Below are 19,485 nucleotides of genomic sequence, written 5' to 3'. Positions count from 1 at the left end.
TATCTCTGTCAATATTTATGTCAGAAATTAAAACAGAAAAACTAAACTTTTTTTTTGTCTTTCTAGGGCCACACCCATGGCATATGGAGGTTCCCAGGCTAGGGGTTGAATCAGAGCTGCAGCCACCGGCCTACACCAGAGCCACAACAACGCGGGATCCGAGCCACGTCTGCAACCTACACCACAGCTCACGGCAATGTCGGATCCTCAACCCACTGAGAAAGGCCAGAGATCAAACCCACAATCTCATGGTTTCTAGTCAGATTCGTTAACCACTGCGCCACAACGGGAACTCCAAAACATTTATTTTAAATTACAATGACCCATTCAATAACATATAATACATTTTTAAAAACCCACTATTTTTCCAAACAAAATTTAGTGAGATGAGTGGCACTGTTTTATAGTTTTACAAGTCTCTTTTTTTGGTTTAACAGATGACAGCTGAATTCTCATTACAGTTTCTCCTTTTGATCCATTGCTCTATGTTGTTTTTGGTTGAAGTGTATGAACAACATCTGGCCTCACACAGGTATGTGGTTGGAAAAGGAGGAATATTTACTGGCCCTTTCAGATAATACTGTTTTTGGATACTACACAAAAAGTTGACGAGTGAAGGTTTTTAGTTTCCTCTCATAAAAATTATCTCCACGATTACGACATTGTTTGGGTGCGTTTCAGGACTACCCAGCTCTCTGCACCACGGTTTTACAAAGTTAACATGAGCTGTCTAGAGTCAAGGTCATAGTCCCTTTCGTTCTCAGCCAAAGCTCCCATCCCTTTTTCTTCCTTCAAAGCTTTACAGGCTACAGGGAATAGGGGAAAAGAGCTGGCCCACATGAAATTTGGCTCATTTAGAAGCTCCGGATTGACAGGAGGTGGCTGGTTCCCTTTTACTCCAAGCACTACACAATTTTAGGATATGGGGATTTTGGAGGGTTATTTTTTTAAGGGCCTGACCTGCAGCATATGGAGGTTCCCAGGCTAGGGGTCAAATTGGAGCTGCATCTACCGGCCTACACCACAGCCACAGCAACTCAAGATCTGAGCCACGTCTGTGACCTGCACCACAGCTCACCGCAACCCCAGATCCTTCACCCACTAATGGAGGCCAGGGATCAAACCGGCATCCTCACTGATACTGGTCAGGTTTGTTACCACTGAGCCACAATGGGAACTCTTTAGGATATGATTTTAAAGGGATTTCATTATCGAGCAGCTCAGATAAGAGTGCAATTTTTCTACCTCAATGAAAGGAGGATTTGTTTTGTTTTTCGTTTTTTAGGGCCCTACCTGCAGCATATGGAAGTTTCCAGGCTAGGGGTAGAATCAGAGCTGTAGCAGCTGGCCCACACCACAGCAATGCCAGATCCGAGCTGCATCTGTGACCTACACCACAGCTCCAGCAATGCCAGATCCTTAACCCACAGAGCGAGGCCAGGGATCAAACCTCCATCCTCATGGATACTAGTCGGATTCATTTCTGCTGTGCCACGATGGGAACTCCAAGAATTTTTTTTTCCAGATTTACTCATATAAGGTTGTTTCTCAAAACTCAGTGGATAAAGGAGGCAAAATAGAAGGGTTTTTTTTCTTTATTTGAAAGTAGTTTAAATATTATACAAACTTGGCTTGAAAGGTACCATTTATTTCATTATTTAAAAATTATACCTAAAGATAAGTCAAATGCAAAAACATAAAATACATCTACAGTTAACCCTTTCCCCCTGAAGGCAAAGTTACTGAGAAATGTTTATTCTCCCTCTTGAAATGTCTAATGCAGGTGATAGGCCTGCTGATGGTAAGTTTCACCTCACTTCATTGCTTCTCTCCCTGAAACTCAAACTCTCTCAGCTACATCACGGAGCTGCTGGCCTTTGTGTGGAAGCAGAGTGACACTCGGGTCTCACGGTCCAGGGCCGGTGGACAGATGGCTCTTATCCTCCACGTCGGCCACCATGTCCTCAATGGCGTCCCAGTCAAGCTTGCTGAGGATGCTGCCGGTGCTGGCAGACAGGCTGTCTGGGCCGCCCACAGAGTCCTGCATCAAAGTGAGAAAGACAGCAAATCCTGGTCTTAGCCTGAGAAAAATAAATGGAACATGACCCACGTAGTCCAAAGATTCTAGAGCTGCTCCTCCGCCAAATGGAGCAGGGGATGTGAAGGAAGCAGGGCTGTGGCCGCCCAGCACCTCTGGATGGGCAGTGGGCTGAATGCACATGACCTGACACAAGCGGCGGCTGGCGCCAGGTCTGAAGAGTGTTCAGAACAGATGTGTATACCTCAAATACAATCGCTGGCTCTAACATTTCTGCTGTTTTTGGTGGTTGTTGTGTTTTTTTTTTTTTGTCTTTTTGCTATTTCTTGGGCTGCTCCCGCGGCATATGGAGGTTCCCAGGCTAGGGGTTGAATCGGAGCTGTAGCCTACGCCAGAGCCACAGCAACGCGGGATCCGAGCTGCGTCTGCAACCTACACCACAGCTCACGGCAACGTCAGATCCTTAACCCACTAAGCAAGGCCAGGGACAAAACCCGAAATCTCATGGTTCCTAGTCAGATTCGTTAACCACTGCGCCACGACGGGAACTCCTGTTTTTTTTTGTTTTTGTTTTTGTTTTTTAAAGAGAACCAAGCCAAAATTGCAAGATGTTTTGAATCATTACTTCAACCTGCCCTAACAATCTTTCAGGGTGACTACATCCCACAAACCAACCAACCAACCAACTTGAAGAGCACAAGGCATCACTAGCAAAGTGCAATCTGGAACAACACTCACCTGCAGAAGGGAACTCTGGCTCCCACGGAGCAACGCACGGACGTCTGGAGGCACCAGCCAGGGGCTCACCACCATCTCCTCCCTCTCAGGCTCCAGACACACCTGCTTGGTGTGCGGTGCCAGCCCAGCACCTCTGTGATTCTTTGTGCACTGCAGACCATGCCATGGAGCATGAGGGCCTTTTAAGGGAAAAGAACAAAGCATACACTGGGAATGATTCACTTATAACTCTGCTCTTTTTTTTGCTTTTTAGGGCCACACCTGTGGCACAGGTAGGTTCCCAGGCTAGGGGTGGAATTAGAGCTACAACTGCTGGCCTACACCACAGCCACAGCAATGCCAGATCCAAGCCACGTCTGCGATCTACACCACAGCTCACAGCAATGCTGGATCCTTCACCCACTGAGCAAGGCTACGGATCAGACCCGCATCCTCATGGATACTAGTCAAATTTGTTAGCAGTGAGCAACAATGGGAACTCCAACTTTGCTCTTTTTTTTTTTTTTTGGCCACACCCATGGCATATGCAAGTTCCTGGGCCAAGGACTGAACCCTCACCAAAGCAGTGACCCAAGCCACAATGCTGAGTCCTCAACCAACAGGGTGCCAGGGAACTCCGTAAGTTTGTTTTTACTGACTTTTATCATCAAATCCAAGGCAGTCACATCTTACCCAATACCTGGATCATGAGGTCTGGATATGATTGGTTTTAGGGCTTCAGCAATTCCTATTCTGTTGGTGTGAGAGAAGGAAATTAAACTCTGGCTGCCTCTTTTGATTTTCAAAGTAATGGTAATCTCTAGGACAAGAGAATCCAAGGATGAAAAGCCACAGGAAAAAAAATGCAACTATGGAGACGCTCCAATTGCAAAGCAGGGGCAACTCGGAGCTGGGCCTTCCTTGCTTCTTATGGAAAGTCTGGTGGAAGCTTCCTACAAGCAATATTCTCTGCATCACACTGGGCTTCAAGCCTGCAATGTGCCTTTGGGCACAGGCTCCAGGGGGAGTGCAGTAAGCAGTTCCTTCCCTCTGAGTATCAGTCTTTGCTGAAAAGAAGCATTCCTCCCAGCTCATGCCCAGAGGCAGCTGGGCAGATCCGTCAGCCAGCAGTGCTTCTCTGCAGAAGGCCCTGGAGGAGCTGGACCCTCTGAACACAGTTCAAGTTCCAAAGCCAGGATTACAGCTTTCTCCCCACCAGGAGATCTGAAGAAGCACTCAAGAGGGGTGTAGGGGTAGGATGGTAAGTAAACCCAGTCCTGACACGAAGCCCTGTGCTCCCTGAAAGGGGGAAGAAGTAAGTGGAAGCAGAGTGGTAGTTTGGGACGCCTGCCCTTTTAGGGCTCTAGTAACTTTGTGTGCTTAAAGCTAAGGATGCCTACAAGAAATAAGCCCCCCTCCCCCGGCCAAAAAAAACCCCAGTAACAGCGGTTCGCCTTTTGGCATTTCCTGTGGGCTATGCACCGTATGTCCACTCAGGCCCCTGAATTACCAGAGTGCCCCAGGGCCTGGGCCTTGGTCCTCTCACACCCACACCCTCCCTCGCTGACCTCCTCTAGTTTCATGGCTGGAAACACCTACATGCTGACAACTCTCAAACCTGTACCTCTGGTGTCAACAACGCAAACTGCCTTCTTGACTTGTATGTGCAATAAACACTTTTTTTTTTTTTTTTTGCGCCCAGAGCATGCACCATAGCAGTGAACATGTTGAGTCCTTAACCCACTGTGCCACTGGGAACTCCATCAACACTTCAGTTTTAACATGCCCCAAACCAAATTGTTAATCTCTACCCCTAAACCCATTTCTCCAATAGTCTTCCTCATACCAGGAAATGCTCAGGTTAAAATGCAATTATCCTTTATACCTTCCTTTCTTACACATCCTATAACCTATCCAACAACAAGTTGTTTTCTATTTTTTACTAGATCTGTTTTTTAGAGCCACATCTGTGGCATGTAGAGGCTCCCAGGCTAGGGGTCCAGTCGGAGCTACAGCTGGTGGCCTACACCACAGCCACAGCCACAGCAGATATGAACCACATCTGCAACCTACACCACAGCTCACGGCAGCACTGGATCCTTAACCCACATGCTCACAAATACTAGTCGGGTTAATAACCCTCTGAGCCACAACGGGGACTCTGAGCTAGAACCTCATTATAGTTTTGATTTGCATTTCTCTAATCATTAGTGATGCTGAGCATTTTTTCATGCACTTCCTGGCCATCTGTGTGTCTTCTTTAGAGAAATGTCTATTTAGGTCTTGTATTTTTCGATTGGGTTGTTTACTGTTGAGTTGCATGAGTTGTTTGTGTATTTTGCAGATTAAGCCCTTGTTGTTTGTATCATTCGCAACTGTTTTCTCCCATCCCCTAAGTTATCTTTTCATTTTTTTAATGGTTTCCTCTGCTGTGCAAAAGCTTGTAAGTTTGATTAGGTACCGTTGGTTTATTTTTATTTCTATTGCCTTGGGAGACCGACCTAAGAAAAATTTGTACAGTTGATGTCAGAGAATGTTTTGCCTATGCTCTCTTCAAGGAGTTTTAGGGTATTTTATGTTAACATTTTTAAGCCATTTTGTGAAGGTGTGTTCTAGTTTCACTGATTTACATGCAGCTGTCCAGTTCTGCCAGCACCAATTGCTGAGAAGACTGTCTTTTTCCCATTTTATATTCATGCCTCCTTTATCAAAGAATAACTGACTGTGGATGTCTGGGTTTATTTTTGGGCTTTCTATTTTCTATTGATCTGTATGTCTGTTTTTATACCAGTACCAACACTGTTTTGATTACTGTAGCTTTGTAATATTGTTTGAAGTCTGGGAGAGTTATGCCTCCTGCATTATTGTTTTTTTTTTTTTTTTTCTCAAGATTGGTTTGGCAATTCTGGGCGTTTTATGGTTCCATATAAATTTTTGGATTGTTCATTCTAGTTCTGTAAAAAATGTCATGGGTAATTTGATAGGGATTGCACTAAATATGTAGACTGCTTTGGGCAGTATGGCCATTTTAATGATACTAATTCTTCCTATTCAAGAGCATGGGATATCTTTTCATTTCTTTGAGTCCTCTTTAACTTCCTCAATTAATGTTTTAGAGTTTGCAGCATATGTATTTCATCTCCTTGGTCACGTTTATTCCTAGGTATTTATTTTTTTGGGTGTGATTTTAAAAGGTATTTTTTATATTCTTTTTCTAATATTTCATTGTTAGTATTTAGAAATGCAACCAATTTCTGGATGTTAATCTTATATCCTGCTACTTTGCTGAATTCATTGATCAGTTCGAGTAGTTTTTGTATGGAGTCCTTAGGGTTTTCTATGTATAGTATCATGTCATCCACATAGGGTGACAGTTTTACCTCTTTTCTTCCAATTTTGATACCTTTTATTTCTTTTGTTTGTATGATTGCTGTAGCTAGGACTTCCAATACTATGTTGAATAAAAGCAGTCAGAGTGGACATTCTTGTCTTGCTCCAGATTTTAGCGAGAAGGATGTTAGCTTTTCTCTATTGAGTATTATATTGGCTGTAAGTGTGTCATAATGGCTTTTACAATGTTAAGAGATGTTCCCTCTATACCCACTTTGGTAAATTTTTATTGTGAATGGATGCTGGATTTTGTCAAATGCTTTTTATGCATCTATTGGGATGACCATGTGGTTTTTGATGTATCTTTTATTAATGTGGTGTATGATGTTGATTGATTTGCTTATGTTGAACTATTTTTTTGTGGATCCTTGTGAACTGGGTATGACTCCCACTTGAGCATGGGGTATGATCTTTTTTGTGTGTTGTGGGATTCGGTTGGCTACAATTTTGTCGAGGGCTCTCAGGAAGACAGCAGAGAAGTAGGATGTGAGCCTCAGCTACTCCCACAGATACACTGAGAAAGCATCTACATGAGGAACTATTCCCAAAGAAAATTTGCTAAAGATGACGAAAGACCTCAGGATTAAGACAGAGCAAGAAAAACTTCATGAAACCAGACAGAACAAAAGAAAGAAGAAGAAGAAGAGAGAAGTGGAAAGAAGTGAGACGGGACCGGCCCCCTGAGAAGAGAGCTTGGAAGAGGAAAAGCTCCTGCACCCTGGGGCGTCGCCCACCAGCGAGATCGGCCAGGACAGAGGAGGAACTCTAGACAGTTGGTGTGAAGCAGTTAAAATGGAAACAATCCTCCACAAAGGGTCAGTGCTGGCAGGTGTTGGGAACTAGAAAACTGTGGCCTTAGAGATCAGACTCACAGAGAGAGCTGAGGCTGGCTATGCGGGAAGAAAACAGGGTTGGCATCATGGAAATAATCTGGAGGGACTAGCGTACAGGGTGATGGCATGTGAGGGCGTAGGTGGAGGCAACTCAGTTGGGCCTGGAGGCTAGGCGCCATTGTTGGGGACTGCTGGAGGGAAGGGGCGCAACCCACCACTTCAGCTTTGTTTCCTGTGCGCTCTCAGGCTGCAGGACAGGATCTGCTCCAGCTGGAGGGGAGGGGGGACCACTGTTACCTAGCAACAGCTGAGAAGGAGCCCTGCCCTCAGGGCTACAGAGAACTGGAGCAGGACAAGTAACCACCTGGGGAATAACACAAGCTCCTGGCTCCTGCCAGTGGTCCCTGTGCTACCAGTGCCTGCCCATCCTGTGCTAAAAGAGCCACTGGCACCCATTCCCTGTGGGAGCCACAAACTGCCCAACTGGGAAAAGCACAAGCTCTGCGGCCCTGCCCAGTGACTCTGCAGGGGCTCGTGCTAGTGGTGCCAGTTTCACACCATAAGAGCCGAGACAGGGCCACCAAGGCACAAGCTCCACAGCTCTGCCTAGTGGCCCTGTAGGGGCTCGGGCTAGCAGCACCAGATGTGTGCTGAAAGAGCCAAGAGAGGGCTGCAGATGCATGCTCCCTGCCAGAGCTGTGGGCTGCCCAGCTGGAGAAAAGCACAAGTTACAGGGCTCCTTCCAGAGGCCCTATGAGGGCCCAGGACAGTGGCACTTGTTCCACACCAAGGGAGCTATGGGAGGCCTACCAGTTCACATTCCAATCCTCAGCAGCTACAGACAGTACTGCTGCCATCAGCTAAGCAGGGAGACGGACCACCAGAAGTGCTTGTCCTGCAGCTACAGAAAAAGCCTTTTAGCAAGAGTTAGGGAGCAGTTCTTGCCCCTGGGGCTAGAGACAGAGATCCCTAGTGTGGCCAAAAAAGGCGAGTGACTGCAGAACAGCACCTTCCCCTACACTACAGAGAGAGCAGTCCCTAGAGCCTTCCCAGCAAAGGGAGGGACTGCAGGAGCAGCTGCTGACACTGCCAGTTACAGGAAATAGTCCTGAAAGCTATGTGGAGGAGTCGCAGGAACCACTGCTGTCCCACGTGCTACAAAAGCAATCCTGTGAACTGTGAATCACTGACACCTTCCTCACAGACCCCCATCCTTAGCAGCCACCCAGCTCCAGGTGAGGTAGTGTGATACTGCTGCTCCCATCACACTCTGAGTACACGTGAACCACTACCACCACTGAGAATTCCAGGACTGGGCACCTGCTGCTGTATCTATATACCATAAACAGAAAGGTAGATATTATGAGAAAACAAAGAAATAGTTTTCAGACAAAGGAACAAGACAAACACACACACACACACACACACACAAATACTAAGTGATGAGGAGAGAGGCAATCTACCTGAAAAAGAATTCAGAGTGGTGACGGCAAAGATGATCTAAGATCTTGGAAAAAGAATGGAGACGCAGATCAGGAACTTAAAGTGTTTAACAAGGAGCTAGTGGATTTAAAGAGAAAGATGAATAGCACCATGTCAGAAATGAAAAATACACTAGAAGGAATCAATAGCAGGATAATGGAGGCAGAAGAATGAATAAGTGAGGTAGAAGACAGAGTGGTGGAAATCACTGCCACAGAAACTAATAAAGAAAAAAGAATGAAAAGAACTGAGGAGAGTCAGAGAGACCTCTGGGACAATATTAAACGTACCAATATCCACATCATAGGGGTTCCCAGAAGGAGAAAAGAGAAAAAGGACCAGAGAAAATATTTGAAGAGATTATAGCTGAAAATGTCCCTCATATGGGAAAGGAAACCCTCAAGTTGAGGAAGCACAGAGTGCCCCATACAAGACAAACCCACGGAGAAACACAGTGAGACACGTACTAATCAAACTGACAAAATTAAATACAAAGAAAAAATATTAAAAGCCGCAAGGGAAAAGCAACAACTCACATGAATGGGAACCCCCCATAAGGATAATAGCTGATTTTTCAGCAGAAACTCTACAAGCTAGAAGGGAGCAGCAAGATGTATTTGAGGTGATGAAGAGGAGGAACCTGGAACCAAGAATAATCTACCCAGTAAAGCTCTCATTCAGATTTGTCAGAGAGATAAAAAGCTTTTCAGACAAGCAAAAGCTAAGAGAATTCTGCACCCCAAACCAGCTATACATCAACTTTAGTTTAGTTTAGGAACTTCTCCAAGCAGAAAAGGAAGAGCCACAACTAGAAACAAGAATATTACAAAATAAAAAAGGCAAAGACAGTGTAAAAGTAGGAAATCACCCACTGACAAATATGACATTGAAACTAGCAAGCAAGAGGAGAGGACAAATGCAGGACTTTGAAAATGCATTTGAAATTAAGAGACCGGCAACCAGAAACAATGCTGAAAACATATAGATGGTTATATGAAAATATAAGGGGAACCACAAATCAAATAACTATAATGGACACACACATAAAAAGGAAAAAGCAAGCCAAACATAACACTAAAGATGGTCAGCAAACCACAAGACAACAAAAGAGAAAGGGAAGGAAAAAAGACCCGAAATAACAATCAAAAAAAAAAATTAAGAAAAGGACAATAAGTACATTCTTATCCTTAATTACTTTGAATGTAAATGGATTAAATGTTCCAACTAAAAGACAGAGACTGGCTGAATGGATACAAAGACTCATACATATGCTGTTTACAAGAGACCCACTTCACATCTAAGAACACAGCGTCAGAGATGCTAGTTGGATTTGTTTCCCCTGCACCAAAACACGAACGCCTATATTCATTCTTCCAATCCAAGAGCATGGTATATCTTTCCATCTATTTGTGTCAACTTTGATTTCTTTCTTCAGCATCTTATTGTTTTCAGAATACAGGTCTTTTGTCTCTCTAGGTAGGTTTATTCCTAGATATTTTATTGTTTCTTTTTTGTTTGTTTTTTGTCCTTTTTAGGGCCACGCCCACGGCATATGAAGGTTCTCCGGCTAAGGGTCTAATCAGAACTGTAGCTGCTGGCCTACACCAGAGCCATAGCAATGCCAGATCCAAGCCGAGTCTGCAACCTACACCACAGCTCACAGCAACACTGGGTCTTTAACCCACTGAGCAAGGCCAGGGATCGAATCCAAAACCTCATGGTTCCTAGTCGGATTCGTTTCTGCTGCGCCATGATGGGAACTCCTACTTTACTGTTTTTGATTCAATGGTAAATAGGATGGTTTCTCTAATTTCTCTGTTCATTGTTAGTACATAGGAATTCAGTCGACTTCTGTGTATTAATTTTGTATCCTGCAACTTTACCAAATTCAACTGCTGATGAGCTCTAGCAGTTTTCTGATAGTGTCTTTAAGATTTCCTAGGTATAGTATCATGTCATCTGCAAACAGTGATAGTTTTACTTATTTTCCAATTTGGATTTTTTTTTTCCTTCTGATTGCCATGGCTAGGACTTCCATAACTACAGTGAATAACATTGGTGAAAGTGGACATCCTTGTCTTATTTCTGATCTTAGCGGAAATGTTTTCAATTTTTCACCGTTGAGAATGATGTTAGCTGTGGTTTTGTCATGAATGGCTTTTATTATCTTGAGGTAGTTCCTCTTTATGGCCACTCTCTGGAGAGGTCTTGTCAGGAATGGTATTGAATTTTTTCAAAAGCTTTTTATGCATGTGTTGAGATGATCATATGGTTTTTATTTTTCAGTTTGTTCATGTGGTGTATTACACAACATCATATTGTGGATATTGAAGAATCCTTGCATCCCTGGGATAAATTCTACTTCATCATGGTGTATGTTCCTTTTAATACATATTTGGATTCAGTTTGCTAATATTTTCTTGAGGATTTTTGCATCTGTTCATTAGTGACACTGGCCTATAATTTTCCTTTTTTGTGGTATCTTTGGTTTTGGTATCAGGGTGATCATGGCTTCAAAGAATGAGCTTGGGAGTGTTTTTTCACTTTTTTTTTTTCTTGTGGTTGATTTCTAATTTCATGCCTTTTTGGTCGAGAATATGCTTAAATAATTATCTATATTCTTAAATTTGTTGTCATTATTTTTGTGCCCCAGTAGGTGGTCAGTCCTAGAGAGTGTTCCATGTGCATTTGAAAAGAATGTATATTCTGGTTTTTTGGATGTGCTGTCCTGAAAATATTAAGTCTAACTGTTCTACTGCGTCATTTAGTATCTCATTTACATTGTTGATATTCTGTCTAGAGAATCTGTCCATTGATATGAATGTGGTGGTAACATCTCCTACTATTATTGTATTCCCAGCAATTTCTCCTTTTATGTCTGTTAGTATTTGTTGTATACGTTTGGTGCTCCTATATTGGGCACATATATATTGATGAGTATAATACCCTCTTCTTGAACTGATTCTTTTATCATTAGCGTCCTACTTTATCTTTCCTTATGGCCTTTGTTTTAAAGCCTATTTTGTCTGAGTATTGTGACTCCCACTTACCTCTCATTTCAATGAAATATCTTTTCCCATCCCCTCACTTTCAATTTCTATGTGTCCTTTGCCCTAAGGTGAGTCTCTTGTAGGCAGCATATTGTAGGCTCTTGTTTTTTAATCCAATCTGCCACTCTGTGTCTTTTGATTGGAACATTCAGTCCATTGACATTTAAGGTAATATTGATACATATGTATTTATTATTATTTTAAACCTTGTTTTCCAGTTGATTCTATGTTTCACCTTTGTTCCTTTCTTGTTTTGGTTGGATGATTTCCTTTTATTTTATGCTTGTGTCCTCTTTTGAGTTTTTGTGGACGTATTGGTTGGCTTGATTTATTGTTGCTCTATTTTTTAAGTAAGTTAACCCCTTCCCATAATCTGCTTGCTTTAGCCTGATAGTCCTATAGGCTCAAACCCATTCTAAAAAAAAGTCTAGATTTTCTTACTCCCTTCTTTGATGTCCTTTTTAACATCTTCATTATGTATCCTTTTGCTGTTCCTTGTGTTTATTGTCACTTGTACAAATAGGATTTTTTTTTCTTTTTGATTCATATACTGGCTTATTTAAGTGATTACCTTCCAATTGTGATTTCCTCCATCCTATATCCTCTTCTTTCCTATTTCAAAGAGAACTTTCAGTATTTCTTTAAAATGGGTTTAGTATTGCTGTATTCTCTTAGTTTGTCAGAGAAAGTCTTTATTTCTCCTTCTATTTTAAATGATAATCTTGCTGGGTAGAGTATTCTAGGCTGCAAATTATTCTCCTTTAGAACTCTGGATATATCTTGCCACTCTCTTCTGGCCTGTACTGTTTCTGTAAAGAAATTGACTGATAGCCTAATTGGAGTTCCCTTATAATTAACCCTTTTTCTTTCTCTTGCTGCCTTTAGAATCCTTACCTTTAACTTTTGCCATTTTTATTATAATATGTCTTGATGTGGGGCTGTTTGAGTTCGACTTGTTTGGGGCCCCTCTGTGCTTCCTATATCTTGATATCTGTTTCCTTTAGATTTGGAAAGGTTTCAGCCATAATTTCTTCAAATATATTTTCAATCCCCTTTTCTCTTCGCTCTCCTTCTGGAATCCCTATTATGCATAGATTGTCATGCTTTATATTATCCCATAGATGTCTTATATTGCTTTTGTTGTTTTTAAATCTGATTTTCTGTCTGCTGTCCTGATTGGGTGATTTCCATTATTCTATCTTCCAAGTCACTTATTTGTTCTTCTGCATTATTCATTCTGCTCTTTAAAGCCTTTAACTCAGCTTGCATCTCTGCAAATGAATCTTCTAATTTTTCTTGGCTCCTCATTGTTTCTAGATCCTTTCTAAAATAATCTGCATTACTGTTGATATTCACTCTTAATTCCTTCAGTTTTTTCATTACCTCCTTTTTGAACTCAGTGTCTGTTAGACTGCAGAGGTTTGTTTCATTTTTTGCTCCTTCAGGGGAATTCTCTTGTTATTTTAACTGGGAATGGTTCCTGTGCTTCTTCATTTTGCTTTTATTTTTCTTATTCTGTGAGTTTGGGGAAAAAATTATGCCCTATAGTCTTGGAAGGATGTTTATATTCAGGAATGTCCCTGCATAGCTCGTAAGGTTTTTTGTTTGTTTGTTTGTTTGTTTTTCTTGAGGGATGCTTCTGGTTTGGGTGCTTTCTGTCTCTTTCCTCACTGTGTGCAGGCTGTTATTCCCCTTGAGAGGGCATGTGCCAGTGTAAGGCCTAAACATGATTCCAGAGAGATGGGGGCAATCAGTAGGGCTTTTAGCCAGTGCCTGGTTGCTGGGCCCTTGGCAGCTGCCAGGACTTATGGGGAGATGGGAGCGCAGGCTGCTCCTGTTTGCAGGGCTCTGGGAATAGGCAGTGACCTTTGGGGAGGTGGAGGTGGAACTGTACCCCCTTTCCATCACTCAGTGCCTTCACTCCAATGACACCTTCTCAAAGAGATCTTCATGGTCTCCCATATCTTATTTTTGTGCTACTGTCAGTGTTGTTCCTGATCAACAGTGCCTGGTAAGCAGCAGGAGCTCAATGGGTTGTTGCAGAATGAGTATTCTTCATGGCAGTCCTGTGGGGAAAGTGGTATTATTCCACTTGGAACGGAATGGACTAATACCCATTTTGCAAATGAGGAAAGTGAGGCTTAGAGAAGTTATGTAATTTGCCCAAGATGAGAGAGATGATCTATACCTAGAAGCTGAGCTAATATGTTATCTTTCTGTTGTCTGGGGTATGGGGAAAATAGTCTTCTGAGGGCCTTTGTGGATAATCTTCATATCTCTAGGTAAGAAATGAGTCTATTTATCTGGATCCCCAGGGCAGCAGCTTTCCAATAGCTTGCTTCCTGGATAACAGTTGGGAGGGAAGCATACAAGAGGGCTTAGAGGTTCTTCTTTTGACTAGCCCCAAGGGTCTGAAGCAGAAATAAGGTTAACATCGTTTGTAGAACCTGTGGTCACCACTTTAGAATCATGTGTAAGAGCTGCATCCTAGTTGAAAGAGTTTGACTTTTTTTTCTGCTATGTAATCCATCCCTGAGTATTTATTTTGGGATGTGACTGAAGTTCCATGTTAAAAAAAATTTCAGTTTTTTGAAAAACTCAGTGAAAGAAAATATACCTATGAATAATCAATTAGAATGCACAGGTGAACACACACTGTGGCTAAATAACATAAGAGCCGCAGGTAAAACAAAAAAGTTTGAGAGGATTAAAAAAGAGAAACCAGCAGGCAGGTAGTTAGGCAGTATATAACTACAATGGTAGACTGTCTGTCCAAATCAGATGGAAGAAATGGCAGAAGGGCTCTGGGATGGTAAGAGATGATGGAGATTGTAACCACCAACTAATCCCACCCCCATCTCTGCTGCAATTAACATGTTACCTAGACTCTGATACTCTTGTTTTGTCTAATGAACATAACTACTGCCATCTAGTAAGAATAACAATCATCACCAAGGCTGCTGATATTAAGGTTAAGAAGCCTATAGTTTTAGGTAAGCCTTTACCTATGGGGTAGCTACAAACCTTGAGAGGCCATCACTGGCTTTCTCTCACCTTGCTTTACCAGGTATGGATCTGTAATTTCCTTCTCTTCAGATCAAACTGAATTTCTCTAGCTTTATCTGGGATATCTGATTTTGAGATAAAAATAAAACATGAAAAAAAATCTGTGAAACTGAGGATATACAAAGCTTCGCAAGGTAGGGTGTTCCTGCTCCAGTGTGGCCAGGGAAAGCTTTCTAAGGTAAAAGGTAAGTGATGCATCAAGAAGAAATGCCACAGTGGAGACTAGTGGGCAAGGGCATCAGCTTCCCCTGAAAAATCTCCCTCTGGAGGAGAGTGAACACTGCCTCTCGGTTCTTTGGGGGTTTTTTGGGGGTTTTGTTGGTTTTTTTTTTTTTTTTTTGCTTTTTAAGGCTGCAGTTGCAGCATACGAACGTTTCCAGGCTTGGGGTTGAATCGGAGCTGTAGCTGCCCGCCACAGCCACTCTGGATCCGAGTAGCATTTGTGACCTACGCCACAGCTCATGGCAATGCGAGATCCTTAACCCACTGAGCAAGGCCAAGGGGTTGAACCTGCAACCTCATGGTTCCCAGGTGGATTCAATTCCGCTGAGCCTTGGGAACTCTGTGCCTCTCGGTTCTTTACAGCATGTTGCCAAACAACTCTACCGAGTCTCACCTGAGGAATCTGACACTGAATGGCAAAACTGAATCACTAGCTCCGTCTCTCACAAAAGAAATACCCTGCTCCTCCTCTTGTCAATTATTGAGCCACAGTTCAATTATTAAAACATCCAAGCAGGAAACTTGGAGTCAAGCTCTCCGAGGCAGGGCTACCACTGGACAATCAAAGAAGTACTTCCTATTTGCCTGCCTATGGGCAAGGCCTTGATCAAGCTAGATCATAACTCACTGCAAGGACATAAAACCCTGGGTCCCTTGAGCTTTCATGATACCATACAAAGGTACATGTAATATCAGCCATTTTTAGGGGCAACACTGTATGTTGGGGCATTTTATCAAAATAAATACTATTTGATATTTGCTTAGAAAACAATAAAAACCTATGGGGTCCTCTAAAATAGAAACCATTTTACGAAAGATTAAAATGAGAAACTTTGAATTAAAAAAAAAAAAAAAACTAGCCTGGGATTAGAAAATTAAAAGCACAGGAAATGATGCTTTTAGGACTCAAATTAATCCCCATAACTACAGGCTTGGGTTTCGATGCATACAATGGGGAAAAGTATGAAGAGGATCAACTAGAATTTCTAGAAATTATAGCCACTGGCATTAAAACTTGATAGATGATTGAAAGAGTGGGTTGGACGCAGCTGAAGAGAGGTGTGGCGGAAACTGAAAGATGAACCTGCAAAGTAAGGAGACAGCAGGGGAGAGAGGCCCAGTAACAGGAATGGACTAACTCACATTTCTCACCCTTTCTATGGGACATGCAAATGAGTGCTTTCATCATCATTCCCAGCAAATTTAGTTCTGTTCCATAAATTTCAATAATGCTGCAGATACGTTTACTGGATTAAGGATAGGATTAAATGAGATCATGCGCATAAGGTGTTAATACAATGCTTGGCATGGAGTTAAGTTCTTCATAACTGTTATTTCTGCTGTTCTGAGGGGAGTGAACAGACCACTTTACCTTCTGTGCGCCTCAGTTTCCTCAGCTGTGAGATGGGGGTAAGAGCTGCCCTGGGGATATACCAGGGTTGTTAGAGAGAGCTAACAGGACGATCGATGTGCAGCTAAATTTAAAGTGTGAGAACTAACATGGGTTGATGAGGGCTGGGCTGGGGGAGACACTGGGAACTGAGATGTGAGGTGTAATTTCCCTCCTTCTAGCTGGTCAGAGCAAAGCTAATGTGGGCAAGTATCCAAACGTAGGGACCCGCGTGCTCCACGCCTGAGCGACCACAGCACCTTCAGGAGCACTTGTTCTCATGCCCGGCACTGCGCTCAGATGAGCCCCTTACCACCACCCAGCCGCCATTCATACCAAAATCTGTATCTGACATTTTTTTCCTTCTCTTTCGGCTGCCCCTACAGCATATGGAATCTGGAAGGTCTCAGGCCAGGGACTGAATAGCACCTCCATAGAAACAAGCCAGATCATTAAGCCACTGCACCACAGCAGGAACTCCTGTGTCTGACATTTCTAGACGTGATTTGTGATTTTTAAAATTTTAGTATTAAGCCCAGGCACGTTCTTTTCTTTATTTATCCCTTACCTTTTTGGATGGTAACTGGAGACGGCACAGCCTTTCTTACCGCCACTCTGGCTCCATCAGCTTTTTTCTGTATAGTAAAAGTAGCAGTTCCTATAAAGACAGACAAACTTCTCTAAGCTTCCATATGCATGCATGATTTTTCACCTTTTATAAAAGTCGTAAGTACTTTGAGGACAGAAATCTTCTGATTAGTAGGAGCCCGATAAATGGTGGTTGATTTGAACCAAAAAAGCAAAACAGAAGTAGAAAGAAGGAAGGGAAAGCCAACTTTGAGACTTGGTATCTTACAGCACAACCATGGATCTTTCTTATATGGCAAAGATGCCTTGACAACATCTCTGGCAACCAGAATAGCCAGCTACATAAACCTATTAGAAGTAAACACCTATGCGAAATGCCAAGAGAATGATCGATTAAGGCTTCTTAAATTCCAGGATTAGTAGCAAACATTTACTGTTTATGTTATGCAAAATATTTTATTCATAGTTGTCAACAACTTCATGAGATAGGTTTTAAAAAACACACCTGAGGGCACAAAGTAACTAGCAGTGGTGGGATATGAACCTAGGCCTGGACAATTCCAAAGGCTGGACCAATTATTTATGCCAATGATGCTTCTCACATACTTGTCATAGAGTCTTTACATTGTTTTGATAGAAGTAAGCACAAAACAAGCCAAAAAAAAAAAAAAAAAGCAAAAACTAGACCCCTAAGTATAAAGGCTTGCATGCAGGGCTGAAGAAATTAGCCAAAAACAACATCCTGCTTTTTATAAGAGACAGGTAGGAACATATCATCAAACCACAAGCATTTTTAGGAAAACTGTCCCTTTATAGAAGAATCTCAGTGAATTTTTAAATCCTGATGGATCCTGTTTTTCCATCCCTGCAATGACTGAATTTGCCCCAGTGGGCTCAGGCTCTCTGTACAACTGACTGGGAAGAGCCCGGGTTTCTGCCACTGCCTTTGAATGTTGCTGAGGGGGTGGGGGGGCAGGGGGTGTGTGTGTGGCTGGGCTCAGGACGTGCAGAGACAGTTAGGGAGGCCCTTGTGTTCACAAGTCCCTCAGGCTGCCCCTCCCACTTTGGCCTTAGACGTCCAGGGAAGCTGAGTGACAGGTCAGCATGGGTAAAAGCTGGGCATGTGGTGGTCTGTGACACAGGATAAACACTGCAATACCTGCCCTTTAATATTCTTGAATAAGTACTTTATAAACAACTATTTTAAGGCAAAAAAGCTAAATAGCCTTTTTTTCTCATGGACTCAATTATTTCATTTGTTCAGTGTGAAGGGGTAACACAAGACGAAGGGAGCATCACTACCCTCAAAACATTTAGTCTATCCTGGGACCTAACGAGTTTACAAAAAACATAAGGCCTGTTGTAGCACTGCCTCAAGAGGGCCAGAAGCATGTGACTGATGCTTCAGAAGACAAAAAAAAAAAAAAGCAGCTATTTTAGTTACTGAAGCCACTACTTAACTAATATTCATAAGCACCACGCAAGTACTAGCCATTTTAAAAATGCAAATATGGATGTTAAAATTCATTATATCAGGATGGAAGAGCTAAAGAATTAAAATTAGGGATGTCTTTCCAGACACAGAAGTGAGGCATTTAAGGTATAAGGGAGAATTTCAATGCAGGACTGGGAGCACACAGCATGTGACTGGAAAACAAGCCTGCAAATGTCACGGATTATTCAGATTGTCTGGGGAAAGGAGGCTAAGGAGGCCGAAGGGGAGGACACCCTGAAGGGGGGCACCTCACTTGGGACCCCTCACTTGGGATTTATCCAAGTGAGATGGTGGTCACTGGGGGCTTCTGAGCCCCAGGCAGCTCCCCAAGCTGAGCCCAACAATGGCAGGTACAGGGACCAAAGGCGGGCCAGGGCTTCCTAGCCCAGTCACATGCAAGGTGACAAAATAAAGGCCTGACATTATCAGGCCCAAGAGGAAGACATATCTGCATGTAATATAATTTAAGACTTTTCCAGCTGACATTAAGAGACCGTGAGTTAAGTTTAAAATCCTTTCCATTTTTGGATATTTCTTTTATTTAATTTGCTAAATGTATTGAGCATAATGTAAAACTAAATTTTTTAAAAAATGATTATTCTTTTGAAATTCTAGTTTTAAAAAAGAGCAGTGTTCTCTTATTATAGTTTGTCCATCAAAAGCAAGTGTTACTCAAACTACAAAGTTTTATTAAAAGGGTTGTAATTTATGGAAACTTCACTTTTCTAAATTGAGGCAGCTTACTAGATAAAGTTCAGGTTCTAGGTGTGGAGGCGCTAGACCTAGACCGGGTTTAAATCTGGACTCTACCACTTCCTCGATGTCTGATCTTAGGCAATTGTTTTCACTTTCTCTGCTTTGGCCTTCTCATCTTTAAAATAGGAACCTAATAGTGTATTCCTCGGAGTTGTAATTCAAGAGTGTAAACAGAATCTGCCACGTTAGCTATCATTATACATTTTTAGCTGTATACATGTATTCTTGATGTTAGCTATGATCATACATTTTTAAGGTATAATCATTTTACAAATAAGTATGTTTTACTTTAGTAATCAAAACCCAAATATGGCAAAATTAACTAAAGGAAGGCTAGCAATAAATAAAAGATATTATATCTTCGAATGTGGAAAAGGATATGCAAAAGGTAAAGTATGCTATTATTTCAATCTGAGTCCTTCAGTATTCCCCTTCTGTGATATAATTCACCCTGAAAC

At 42.3% G+C, this 19,485-nt stretch overlaps 1 protein-coding gene across 6 annotated transcripts in view; it reads right to left on the bottom strand.

Moving 5' to 3' along the window:
• Positions 1-1,577: 1,577 nt before the first annotated feature.
• CPLANE1 (ciliogenesis and planar polarity effector complex subunit 1) overlaps positions 1,578-19,485 on the bottom strand; it is a 131,043-nt gene continuing 113,135 nt past the window's right edge. For 5 of the 6 annotated variants that reach the window (XM_047766899.1, XM_047766864.1, XM_047766881.1 and 2 more), the window contains 3 exons: positions 16,757-16,846; positions 2,777-2,955; positions 1,578-2,041 (listed from right to left, as the gene is read on the bottom strand). In XM_047766899.1, the coding sequence (XP_047622855.1) occupies positions 1,907-2,041; positions 2,777-2,955; positions 16,757-16,846 (404 nt within the window). In that variant the 3' untranslated portion in view covers positions 1,578-1,906. Of the gene's footprint in view, positions 2,042-2,776; positions 2,956-13,019; positions 13,577-16,756; positions 16,847-19,485 lie in introns of those variants that run through there. The other variant, XM_047766908.1, reaches the window with a different exon arrangement.

Source organism: Phacochoerus africanus, chromosome 1, assembly GCF_016906955.1.
Source record: "Phacochoerus africanus isolate WHEZ1 chromosome 1, ROS_Pafr_v1, whole genome shotgun sequence".
In the NCBI taxonomy this organism is placed as follows: domain Eukaryota; kingdom Metazoa; phylum Chordata; class Mammalia; order Artiodactyla; family Suidae; genus Phacochoerus; species Phacochoerus africanus.
Note: the sequence above shows the minus strand (reverse complement) of the source record. Positions and strands in the feature narration are given on the sequence as shown.